Below are 12,626 nucleotides of genomic sequence, written 5' to 3'. Positions count from 1 at the left end.
GGAGAGGCCGCGCTCTCCGTTCCCCCCCGGTTTCCCCCGCGCCCCCGCCGGGATCTCCCGGTTTCCCCCGACATGTCCTACAACTACGTGGTGACGGCGCAGAAGCCGACGGCCGTCAATGGCTGCGTCACCGGTACCGCGGGGCGCGGGGGTGACGGGAGCACCCGGCTTGGGGGGAGGCGTGGGAGGGCGGTTGTGGGGTACCGGGGGAAGGGGGGGCACGGGGGGTGGAGGGGCCGGGGGGCGCTGGGGGTCCCGGGGGGGTTTTGGGGTACCGGGAAGAGATTGGGAGCACGGGGGAGGGTTTGGGGTTCACGGGTGAGTTTTGGAGTGGGGTTCGGGAGCGCCGGGAATTTTGGTTTGCCGGAGGGTTTTGGGATAGCGGGCGATTTTGGGGTAGAGGATCAAGCTGCTCCTGAAATCCACAATAGGAGTGAGAGAAAGTAGGATCTGGGGAAGCCACGGGAGCCCCAAGAGCCCTGGGAGTGCTGGGCGTGGTGGGAAGAGACCCCAGGAATGAGGATTCCTGAGGAGAGACGGTGGGAAGAGCATTTCTGCAGAAAAACAAGGAGAGAAAGCAGCTGCTGAGATCGTTTAGCACTGTGCAGGGAACACGCTGGGATCCTGGGATGCTCCAGGGAGGCTGTGGAAGTGCAGCCTGGAGGTGCCAGCTGATCCCTCCCTCTGGGATTCCTTCCCTCTTTTCCCAGGACACTTCACCTCCGCGGAGGACCTGAACCTGCTGATTGCCAAGAACACCCGGCTGGAGATCTACGTCGTGACAGCCGAGGGGCTGCGGCCCGTCAAGGAGGTGGGGATGTACGGGAAGACGGCCGTCATGGAGCTCTTCCGCCCCAAGGTAGAGCAGGGATGGAGCTGTGCCCGCCTGGGCGGGGTGGGATGGGGATGGGCACTCCTGGAGTTCGCATTATCCATGTTTTTTTGGGGCAGGGGGAGAGCAAGGACTTGCTGTTCATCCTGACGGCCAAGTACAATGCCTGCATCCTGGAATACAAGCAGAACGGGGACAGCATCGACATCATCACCCGTGCCCATGGGAACGTGCAGGTGAGGGGGAAGGCAGCACCTGGACTGGGGATTTCCCGGGGATGGCTTTGCCTTCCTGGTGCAGCAGGGTTTCTCTTCTGGTGGTGGGTCCTTGCTGGCTGCTGGATCTGCGATGGGTCACCTGCGGTCACAGGATGTGTCCAGAGTTAGTTGTGGTTTCTGGGAGGATTTGTGGAATTCTGGGATGGTTTGGGTTGGAAAAGAGACCTTCAAGCTCATCCAGTTCCCTTCTGTGGGCAAGAACACCTTGTGCTATCCCAGGTTGCTCCAAGCCCCATCCAGCCTGGCCTGGGACCCTTCCAGGGATAGGGCAGCCACAATTTCTCTGGGAAATCCATCCCAGGGCCTCATTATCCTCATAGAGAAGGCTTTCTTCCCAATATCCCATCTAAACCAGCACATGGAATCCTGGAATGGTGTGGACAGGACTTCTAGGTCATCTCATTTCACTCTTTGCCATGGATACCTTCTACTAGACCAGGATGCTCCAAGCTGTGTCCCTGTGGATTCAACTATACTCTCGGGAGACCTTGTGGAATAACAAATTAAATTTAAGGAAAATTAGGGCCTAAACTCCTTGTGAGGCCAGATTTTCCCTGGGAAATGAGTCCTGTGGGAAGTTGTGGTGAAGCTGTGTGGTGTGGGAGCTCTGCCAGGGGTGGCAGTTGGAAAAGCGTCTCCTCCTTAGGCTTGGTGGCTTCCCAGCTGGAATTCTCAAGCCTGTTGGGAAGTGTGCAAGGAGCCATTCCTCACCTGAACGCTGCCAACTCCTGTCCCTGTTTTTCATGGATATTGTCCTGGTGATCCTCATCCCCTTTCCCTTTCCTCTCTCCCTGGACTTCCCCCTCAGGACCGCATCGGCCGCCCCTCGGAGACCGGGATCATCGGGATCATCGATCCCGAGTGCCGGATGATCGGGCTGCGGCTCTACGACGGCCTCTTCAAGGTCATCCCCCTGGACAGGGAGAACAAGGAGCTGAAGGCCTTCAACATCCGCCTGGAGGAGCTGCAGGTCATCGACGTCAAGTTCCTCTACGGCTGCCAAGCTCCCACCATCTGCTTCGTCTACCAGGTGCCTGCTTATCCAGGGATAACCCAAGGGCTCCCGAGGCTTTCCCAAGGCTTTCTGTAAGGCAGAGGGAGGGATGATTCCAGCTCCTGCAGGTCCCGTGTTCTTTCATGCTGCCTTTTTCCAGCTCTGGGAGGGAGGAAGAAAAGCTTTCCCCACAGGATTCCTGGGCAGCTCTGCCTTGGATGGGAATTTTCCCTGTTCAACTCCCAGGAGGAGCTTAGGGATTTTTCCAGCAAGATCCACAACCAGTTGTTTCCCCTAGACAGACTTGAACCATTCCTTCAAAAACAAGGCCATGTCCTGCTTGGTATTTTTTGGGAGGCAATTCCTGGTAAAGAAGATTCATAGTCTCTCCCATCACCTGGCTCCTTATGGAGGGAGCATTCCCGGCCTTCTCTGGATGCCTGTTGTAATCCAAAAAGCTTTTGCTGTGCTGACTGAGCAAGGGATTAGCTTTCCTTTGTTAAATTCCAGGCTATCCCAGGCTTAGCTGAAATCCCATGCCAGCAGTGGCTCCATTATTCCCTGTTTGGGGACTGCTGGATCCCTCCAAAGTTCCTGGAGGGGAAAAAAAAAATCACTTTGTCACCACATACCTGGAGTTTGGGGGAATAGCTGGAAAAGTGCTTTTCCAATTTTAATCATTCCATGATCCATGTCAAAACAGCTTGAACTCTTGGAGCAGGATGTCAGTTCTGACTCATAAAGCTGTGGATTGTTTTGATGCCTGCTTATGGAGAGCAGGATCTTTCCAAGCTGTTTCCTCGATTCTTTCTCTGTTTATTCCCCATTATCCCAGGACAGCAGGGGCTGGGATCATTTTGGGGAAGTTCTGCAACCAGAGGAAATATGATAAAAATCCCTGAATTCCTGAATGTTACCAAGAGCTGGAGAAGGAGTGATACTCCATTATGCCAATTGTTTCCAGGCTGTCAGAGGAACACAAATTCCAGAATATCAGTTGTAAAACAATGAAAAAATACCTTCCAGTTTTTCTGGCACAGGGATTTCCTCAGGGAGTATTTATAGATTAAAAATTTGTGAGAACGGTGGCATGTGGATGTGAGGGAGGATGAGGAGGTGGGAAGCCTCAGAAACTCCCTGGAATGGTGTTTTTGCAGGTGGGATCTCCTCACTTCTGGAATCTCATCCCCTTTCCCTTCTCTTCCAGGACCCCCAGGGCCGCCACGTGAAGACATACGAGGTGTCCCTGCGGGAGAAGGAATTCAACAAAGGCCCTTGGAAGCAGGAGAACGTGGAGGCCGAAGCCTCCATGGTCATCGCAGGTTGGGCTTTGTTTGTGAAAGATCTTCCCGTGCTTTTCCAGACTGGATGGCTCCTTTTTTCCAGGTGGGTTGTGTCATGTTTGTTGTGTGTCCCGCAGTGCCGGAGCCCTTCGGAGGCGCCATTATCATCGGGCAGGAATCCATCACCTACCACAACGGGGACAAATATCTGGCTATCGCTCCTCCCATCATCAAGGTGAGGGGATCCAGGGCTGCAGCCCAAAAAATCCCTCCTTTCCCAGGCCTTCCAGACAGGAATTCAAACCCCTGTTGTCCCAGGGGTGGTCTAACAGTGCTACTTACTTGGACTTCCAGAGGTTTGGCTTCCTGTTCGCTGTTTTTGGGGACCGAGGGACATCCATGATCCCTGTGTGCCTCCCTTTTCTGTAGAGTTCTTGGAATTTTGCTTGGACCCCTGGGAATGGGATTCATTAGGAATTAGTGCATGGTCTGGGCACCATTCCAGGGCAGAGCCTGGTTTCATTTCAGGCAGTGGAAAACATGGATGAGCCCCTTGGAGACTTGTTCAGGAGAGAAAAGGCTTAAAGATTTTGGGACAGCAATTGGACTTGTGCGTTTTGTGGGAATAACTTCCCACCTTTCACCCATGGCCTGGCTGAGGTGCTGCTCCAAGCTGAAAGAGGGCTGGAATTTCCATCCAGAGGTCCTTATAAGATGGATATAAGGACAGGCTAAAAATCCTGGGGGAAGAAACGGGAATATTGGTGCCTGAAGGTCTCAGTCTGCTCCTGGAGCTCTAGAATGGGTGGGATAGTGGAGCTGGGAATGTGTCACCTGCACAGACCTTTTGGGGACCGGTTTGGGGCTGTTCCAGTGGGATCCTAGAATTCCCTGCCTTCCCTGCAGCAAAGCACCATCGTGTGCCACAACCGTGTGGATCCCAACGGATCGCGGTACTTGCTGGGGGACATGGAGGGGCGGCTCTTCATGCTGCTCCTGGAGAAGGAGGAGCAGATGGACGGCACCGTCACCCTGAAGGATCTGCGTGTGGAGCTGCTGGGAGAGGTAGGAAGCACCTGGGCCATCCCTGGCACTTGCCTGGGATTCTCAGTCTGGAAAGGCTCCGTTTAGGAATGAGTGGGAATTCTGGGAGCAGGAGGTGTTGATGCTTCAGGTTTGTCACAGCCCTGAATTATTGGGAAAATTCCCTGTGGGCACTTAAACTTACACCTTCTTCTCTTTTTCTTTACTGGTACTTGCACTGGAAGGAACTTGGAGTCTGTGGGATTTATGAAGGGATTAAATCCCCTTCTCATGCCCAGGGTTTTAATGTTGTATAACAGCTTAGTGGTGGAAGGTGTGTGTGTGTGTGTGCGCCAGGACCTTTCCATGCCACTGGTGGGTCACCTGCCTCTTCCCATTTCCCAGACATCCATTGCTGAGTGCCTGACCTACCTGGATAACGGAGTGGTGTTTGTTGGCTCCAGGCTTGGAGATTCCCAGCTCGTGAAGGTACGTGGCAGCTCCCGGTTGTGTGTTTCCACAGGACTTGATTTCCACCAAAACCTGGAGATGTGGATACATTTTCCTCTCTTCTCCTTGCCTGCCCTTTCCCTGTCCTGCTCCTTAAAAGACAGAAATCGATTCCAGTATTTATTCCCAGCTCAATGTGGACAGCAACGAGCAGGGATCCTACGTGGTGGCCATGGAGACCTTCACCAACCTGGGGCCCATCGTGGACATGTGCGTGGTGGACCTGGAGAGGCAAGGCCAAGGCCAGGTAACATTCCTGCTCTTTCCTCCTCGCTGCTGGGAATTCTTGGCCATAAAAATCATAGAATCCTGGAATGGTTTGGGTTGGAAAGGACCTGCTCATTCCATGGGCAGGGACACCTTCCACTAGACCAGGTTGCTCTAAGCTGTGTCCAGCCTGGCCTTGGTGGATCCTTCAGGTCTCTTCCAACCCCAGCCATTCCAGGAATCCATGATCCTAGAATGGGTTCCCCATTCCCATGATCCCAGAGAAGAGTGGGAGAGCTTCCCAGCCCTTGGTAAAGTGCATCTGCTTTTCCTCCAGCTGGTCACCTGCTCCGGGGCCTTCAAAGAGGGATCGCTGCGGATCATCCGGAACGGCATCGGCATCCACGAGCACGCCAGCATCGACCTGCCGGGAATCAAAGGTGTGGGAGGTGTTCCACAGCCTGGGAGGGGACGTGGTGGTGGGCACGGATGAGGTTGGGATGTGGAATTGCGAGGAGGTGTGTGAGGAACTGTGGCGTCCTTGTTTCAGGATTGTGGCCGCTGAGGTCGGATCCGCACCGGGAGACGGACAACACCTTGGTGCTGTCCTTTGTTGGCCAGACCAGGTAAAGGTGGGATGAGCTGATCCAGGCTCCCAGCCCCGTGTTGGAACAGGAATTAATGGGAATTGCCTTCCCTGCTCAGGGTTCTGATGCTGAACGGAGAGGAAGTGGAAGAGACAGAGCTTACAGGATTTGTGGATGACCAGCAGACGTTCTTCTGTGGCAACGTGGCACATCAGCAGCTGATCCAGGTAATTCCAGCATGGATATGGCTCTCCTGGTGTCATATGGATTGTGACATATCCAGAGAGGAGGTTGGAGTGCTTCTCTGAGCTGGTGGGATCAGCAAACAGGATCTTGGGTTCACGTTTCTAATGGATATGGAAAGAGGGAGGTTCTTGCTGTGCCACGCACCTTGGAAACACTGTTTTCCATGATTTTTCCTGTCTCTCTTCCCAGATCACCTCTGCCTCAGTGCGACTGGTCAGCCAGGAGCCCAAATCCCTGGTGAGCGAGTGGAAAGAGCCCAACGGGAAGAACATCAGCGTCGCTTCCTGCAACAGCAACCAGGTGGTGGTGGCCGTGGGAAGAGCCTTGTACTACCTGGAAATCCGGCCCCAGGAGCTCCGGCAGATCAGGTGAGCCCTCATCCTGAGGGCTCTGGGGACGCTGGGATTTGGGATCCAGGCAGACACCTGTCCTCCCTGCTTCCTCCCAGCTGCACAGAGATGGAGCACGAGGTGGCCTGCCTGGACATCACCCCCCTGGGAGACTCCAACGGGATGTCCCCGCTCTGTGCCATCGGGCTCTGGACAGACATCTCTGCCCGCATCCTGAAGCTCCCGTCCTTCGAGCTGCTGCACAAGGAGATGCTGGGAGGAGGTGGGAGCCTCCCAAGGGTGCCAGAGGTCACTGTCTGTGTTCTGAGCGGTCTCATCCATCCCTTTTCCTGCTTCCCACAGAGATCATCCCTCGTTCCATCCTGATGACGACCTTCGAGAGCAGCCACTACCTCCTGTGTGCCCTGGGCGACGGAGCTCTCTTCTACTTTGGCCTCAGCCTCGAGACAGGTGACCTTTTCCCTTCCTTTCCAGTTTTTTAGGAAAGATCCTCCTTGCTTTCTCAGCCTTATGCTCAGGTGGGGCTGGCCGTGGGCTGGGGGATTTCTCCAGCACACTGGAGGAAGGAGACGGATTCTTAAATCTGGGATGTGCTTACCCATTTCTCTCTCCCTGAGAGAGTGCTGTGGCATTTCCCAGTCCCTTTTCCCTTTGAATCCAGGCTTGCTGAGTGACAGGAAGAAGGTGACCCTGGGCACGCAGCCCACGGTGCTGAGGACATTCCGCTCCTTGTCCACCACCAACGTGTTCGCCTGCTCCGACCGCCCCACCGTCATCTACAGCAGCAACCACAAGCTGGTCTTCTCCAACGTCAACCTCAAGGAGGTCAACTACATGTGCCCCCTCAATTCCGACGGATATCCCGACAGGTGAGTCCTGATCCAAAGGGATATGGAAGGGAGGGAAGTTCTTGCTGTTTTCACCCAGTGTTTTCTGTGATTTTTTTTTTCCTCCACAAGTTTGGCCTTGGCTAACAACAGCACCCTGACCATCGGCACCATCGATGAGATCCAGAAGCTGCACATCCGCACTGTTCCCCTCTACGAGTCGCCCAGGTGAGGATTCCTGGGATGAGGATTCCTGGGATCGGGGTGCTCTGCTGCACAGGACAAGGGTTGGGGTGATGTTGTCGTCCCAGGAGCAAACAAACAGCTCCCGTTGCTTCCAGAGCTCTAGGAATGGCCTTTCCTGGCTCTCCCACCTACATGGCTCTGTTTATCCCCCAGGAAAATCTGCTACCAAGAGGTATCCCAGTGTTTTGGGGTGCTCTCCAGCCGGATTGAGGTGCAGGATGCCAGTGGAGGCACCACGGCGCTCAGACCCAGCGCCAGCACCCAGGTGAGATCCCAGGCTGGCTCATCCCAATGCTCTGGGGATCACAGTTCCTGATCCAGGTTTCCCTTCCAAAGCTGTGAGTCCAATCCAGTTCCTCGGTTCTTCCTCAGTGGGGTCTCTCTTAGGGGGTGGCACAGCCACTGTTCCACCTGATCCCCTTTGTTTTTGGGTGCTGCTCCTTCCACATCTGATACAGGCTTCTGTGTGATCTCCAAGATTTTCCTTTTCCCAAAGATCCAGCTCTGGCAGCCACAGCTCTGTGTGAACTCAGATTAACACTATCACTCAGCCCTGCAGGAGCAGGGAGTGTGTCCTTTCACTCATTCCTTGCTCCACCTGTTCTCCAATCCCTTTTCCTGCGCACTGGCTGCCTGAGGCTATATGGATATCCGAGTAGCACTGGGAAGTGACGGATTTTCCCGTTTCCCAGGCCTTGTCCAGCAGTGTGAGCACCAGCAAGCTGTTTTCCAGCAGCACAGCTCCACACGAGACATCCTTTGGAGAGGAGGTGGAAGTGCATAACCTGCTCATCATAGACCAGCACACCTTTGAAGGTACCTGTCCCATCCCAAAATCCAGCTTTTCCCATCCTGGAGAAGCCCAGGGGAGCTTCAGCCAAAGCATTTCCCTGGAGGAACACCAGCCATAAGGTTTAGGGAATACCAATTTTCGATGGCACAAGGACACAAGGATGGGGAATAGGACAGGGCATCTCCACGATCTGTCTTAAGCTTTCAGTTTAAGGACTTTGGGATCCCAGTTGTTCCTCCCTTTCCCGCTTTTTTTTTCCCCCCCAGTGCTCCATGCTCACCAATTCCTGCAGAATGAGTACGCTCTCAGTCTGGTCTCCTGCAAGCTGGGGAAGGATCCCAACACCTACTTCATTGTGGGCACTGCCATGGTGTATCCCGAGGAAGCGGAGCCCAAGCAGGGCCGGATCGTTGTTTTCCACTACTCCGATGGTAAGAGCAAGGTGTTCTCACCTGGAAAAATCCAGCTTTTCTTGGTGGGAGATCAGGGATGAGCTCCTCAGACCCCAGAGAGCTTGTGTTCCAGAAGCAGGCAGTTTTTCCCAAGGAATCTGTTGTCGGGATCCGTAGAGGCTGTCTTCCCTTTCCTGCTGTCTCCTAGAAAAGCCCAAGAATCCCTCGCCAGCCTTGGATTCTGGGATTTGCTTTCCATGTCACTTCTTCCCCTCAGAGACAGTTTTTTAGGAAGCAAAGTTCAAGCCAGCTCAGCTGAACCCCTTTGACTTCCCACCCTTTGGATAAACAACCCGAGTAATGCCTGGCTGTATTCCAGGGAAGCTGCAGAGCCTGGCTGAGAAGGAGGTCAAGGGAGCTGTGTATTCCATGGTGGAATTCAACGGGAAGCTGTTAGCCAGCATCAACAGCACGGTAGGCAAGGCCCTGACTTTTCTGGGAGTATGTTTGTGTATCTGGATGTCAGCCAGGTGTGTGTTGGGGAGCATATTCCAGGTCCCACATGGAAGATCCTGATCCGTGTCCCATCCCACAGGTCCGCCTGTACGAGTGGACAGCAGAGAAGGAATTGCGCACGGAATGCAACCACTACAACAACATCATGGCCCTGTACCTGAAAACCAAGGGGGATTTCATCCTGGTGGGAGACCTCATGCGCTCCGTGCTGCTCCTGGCCTACAAACCCATGGAAGGGAATTTCGAGGAGGTACGGAAGCGGTGCCAGGAATCCGTTCTGACAGCTCTGGGCACAGGGAATGGTGTTGGAGGGGGTAAAAGGAGGAGTTTGGCTTGGCTGGATAAGGTTTGACATGGATCCCTGTGGCTTCTGGAGGGATGGACCCTTCAGTTTCCAGGGAACTGGCTGTGGGAAGAGCAGCTGGTGCCTGGTGGGTGGGAGGTGCCATCTGGGATGCCTGGTGTCCACTTGGAATGGGGGTTTAAATCGCTGGAGTGGCTTTGGCACAGGCTGCTCCACGCTTTCCCAGGATGTTATCCAAGTGCCACTTGGACTAAGACCATCTCCAGGAGTGCCTTTCCTGCTCAGCTGCTTCCTGGAGCAGAGAGGGACATGGCTGGATTCTACCTCGCTCCTGAAAATTGGTGTAGGGTGGGATGAGGATGCAGGAAGCCAGGCCAGGCCACCTGGACACAGCATGTCTTGGCCCCTTCCAGATTGCCCGGGATTTCAATCCAAACTGGATGAGCGCCGTGGAGATCCTGGATGATGACAATTTCTTGGGAGCGGAGAATGCTTTCAACCTGTTCGTGTGCCAGAAGGACAGGTGAGCTGGATGGGATGGATTGGGAATGGGATGGAGTGGTGGGATCTTCAGGAAAACTGGAGGAGCATTCCCAGCTTTTGGGAGTAAGGGAGAGTTTTGGAGTGCCCCTATCCAGGACTGAGCAGTGTTTGGGGTTCCAGCGCGGCCACGACGGATGAGGAGCGGCAGCACCTGCAGGAAGTGGGATTATCCCACCTGGGAGAGTTTGTCAATGTCTTCTGCCACGGATCCCTGGTCATGCAGAACTTGGGAGAGACTTCCACACCCACCCAGGGATCCGTGCTCTTCGGCACTGTCAATGGAATGATCGGTAAGGAGCAGGGGCTGACGATTCCCTGCAGAATCCTGGAATGGTTCGGGTTGGAAAGCTCATCCATCTGCTGCCACGTTCCCATATCTGATATTCCCGTGCAGGCCTGGTGACATCCTTGTCGGAGAGCTGGTACAACCTCCTCCTGGACATGCAGAACAGGCTCAACAAAGTCATCAAGAGCGTGGGGAAGATTGAGCATTCCTTATATCCTTTGGCATTCCAGCCAGGAGCCTGTGCTGGGTGGGGTTTACCAGCTGGAGAGGGTGGGAGCGGGATTGCTGGCGCCCTCAGAAATCATGGAATCAAAGTTGGGAGAGCACAGATTCCAACCATTAACCCAGCACTGCCATCCCACCACTGACCATGTCCAGGGCTGGTGTTACCTCCTGTGGGTTTGGCTCCTTGACAGCAGCACCTGGAGATCATTCCACACCGAACGGAAGACGGAACCGGCCACGGGATTCATCGATGGAGACCTGATCGAGAGTTTCCTGGACATCAGCAGGCCCAAGATGCAGGAAGTGGTGGCAAACCTGCAGGTGAGCTCGGGAATGTGGCCTTGGATCCTGCAAGGACCTTGCTCAGGAGTCCAGGCTCAGTAAATCATGGAACTCTAGAGTTATGGAATGGTTTGGAAGGGACTTTAAGACACCTCCCACTAGACCAGGTTGCTCCAAGCCTTGTCCAACCTGGCCCTGGAGCACTTCTAGAGATGGAGAAGCCACAGCCTCTCTGTAAAATCCTAAATCCACACCTTCCTGAATCATCTGGGAATGTTTTTGGGCACCTGCCAGTGTCTCCAATGCCTTTTCCTCCCCGTGCAGATCGACGATGGAAGCGGGATGAAGAGGGAAGCCACCGTGGACGACCTGATCAAGATCGTGGAGGAGCTGACCCGGATCCATTAGCAGGATTCGGGATCGTTCCCTACCCCTCCCCTCCACGTGGAGCAAAGGGAATCCTTCCCCAGCTGTGCCCAGCACCGGCAGCAGCAGCCGGAGGGGGATGGAATCTCACAGGGGGAGATTGTTAGGAATTTGAGGGGATGTCGGTCATCTCCTGCTGGCATTCGTGGATTCTGCAGATTTGGCTGTGCCCAGAACTGTCCCTTGCGTGATCCACTGGGATCTGATGTCCTCACCTCGATTCCCTTTTCCCTGGTGTCCTTAGATATTTTATTACTTTTTCTGGCTTTTGGTTTTGCTTTTGATCCTGGTTTTTCTTTTTGGAAGGGGAATCAAAGCTGGAGGAGCAGCCGAGGCTGGAGGCAAGCAGGATAATTCTCTTTCCATAGGATCCATGCCTTGCTCAGGGCGGGAAGTTCTGGGAAGTTCAAGCTGTTGCTGATTTCGGAGTTTTACCAAATAAAGTAGTCCAAGAGGAAAGATCCGTGTCCTGAGGAACGATGATATCCGTGTCCTTGGCTCTGGGATCTTGGGGACACCTGTTTCCCAGGTGCATTTTCCTAGCTTTTCTTGGATTTGTAGGAAATTTTAGTTCCTTGCCTGTTTGCCAGTGACGCTGTGAGTGCCCGGAGAGGCAGATTGTAATGGAATTTTTTGGGAAAGCTGGGTTTTCCGGCCTCTGGCTACTCATTAATAGTTCTCATGGTCTCCCACCTCCTTCACATCTCTCATGGAATTTGGGTGTTACCCTGGATCTTTCCATGCTCTCCCCAGCTTGGATCTTCGCCGTAACCACTGGCTAAGTGCCTCCTGAGTCCCATTCCATGCGGGTTTTTCCCAAATCCTTCCCTCCAGGAGACAGCTCGTGCTGGAAACATCCCTGGCTGCCGCTTCCATCTCGTATTTTCAGAGGAGGCTGCAAGGATAAGGCTATATTTGGACATCTCTTCCAAGAGCTGGGGGAGCAGGGAGTGACCTTGGACTCTGTGCTGTTGCTTTTATTACCTTGGGCTCTGTTTACCTGCCTGGAGCAGCTTGTTCCCAAATTTTGGGAGGCCCAGGGAGTGGCACAGCCTGAATCCTGGATGTGCTCTCCTTTTCCCACCAAAACCAGGGGTGCTGGTGCCAGTGCTGGCACCCTGCTTTTTTTGGATCATTATTTACTGCCACTGGTCTCTGAGCTGCATCCCAGGGATTTGGGATCACATTCCCTTAGGACAGGGGCTTCCCACAGCTGCACTGGGTTCCTAAAAAGCTGGCATGCACCCCCCGCTGTGGTTTCCATTTGGAAGGGGGTGATCCCAAACCTTGGGTGGGATTCTGTGGGGAGAAACCCACGCTGGATTGGGAATTTTGGAGGCAGCAGCACCCTTTGCTCCATGGGATCAATCATTTACCTGCCTCCGACCTTCGCTTTGTTCCCTGTCCTGGGATGAGGGCACGGGGCCGGGGGGAGTCTGGGGGTCACTGGAGCGGAGTGTCCCGCAGCATCCCTCT

The 12,626-nt window shown here is 54.3% G+C and overlaps 1 protein-coding gene across 1 annotated transcript; it reads left to right on the top strand.

The window, feature by feature from the left end:
* DDB1 (damage specific DNA binding protein 1) lies at positions 1 to 11,609 on the top strand. Its single transcript, XM_063397451.1, has 27 exons — positions 1 to 133; positions 711 to 859; positions 952 to 1,068; positions 1,919 to 2,140; positions 3,312 to 3,426; positions 3,525 to 3,622; positions 4,294 to 4,452; positions 4,816 to 4,899; positions 5,051 to 5,167; positions 5,465 to 5,567; positions 5,678 to 5,753; positions 5,833 to 5,941; positions 6,150 to 6,328; positions 6,409 to 6,572; positions 6,653 to 6,760; positions 6,972 to 7,179; positions 7,270 to 7,365; positions 7,537 to 7,648; positions 8,076 to 8,199; positions 8,443 to 8,607; positions 8,948 to 9,042; positions 9,164 to 9,334; positions 9,802 to 9,911; positions 10,052 to 10,221; positions 10,326 to 10,428; positions 10,640 to 10,763; positions 11,049 to 11,609. Exons 1-27 carry the CDS (start codon positions 73 to 75, stop codon positions 11,130 to 11,132), a joined length of 3,423 nt encoding a protein of 1,140 aa, XP_063253521.1. The 5' UTR covers positions 1 to 72; the 3' UTR covers positions 11,133 to 11,609.
* The last annotated feature ends 1,017 nt before the right edge of the window (positions 11,610 to 12,626 follow it).

Source organism: Prinia subflava, chromosome 5 (assembly GCF_021018805.1).
Source record: "Prinia subflava isolate CZ2003 ecotype Zambia chromosome 5, Cam_Psub_1.2, whole genome shotgun sequence".
Lineage (NCBI taxonomy): Eukaryota > Metazoa > Chordata > Aves > Passeriformes > Cisticolidae > Prinia > Prinia subflava.
Note: the sequence above shows the minus strand (reverse complement) of the source record. Positions and strands in the feature narration are given on the sequence as shown.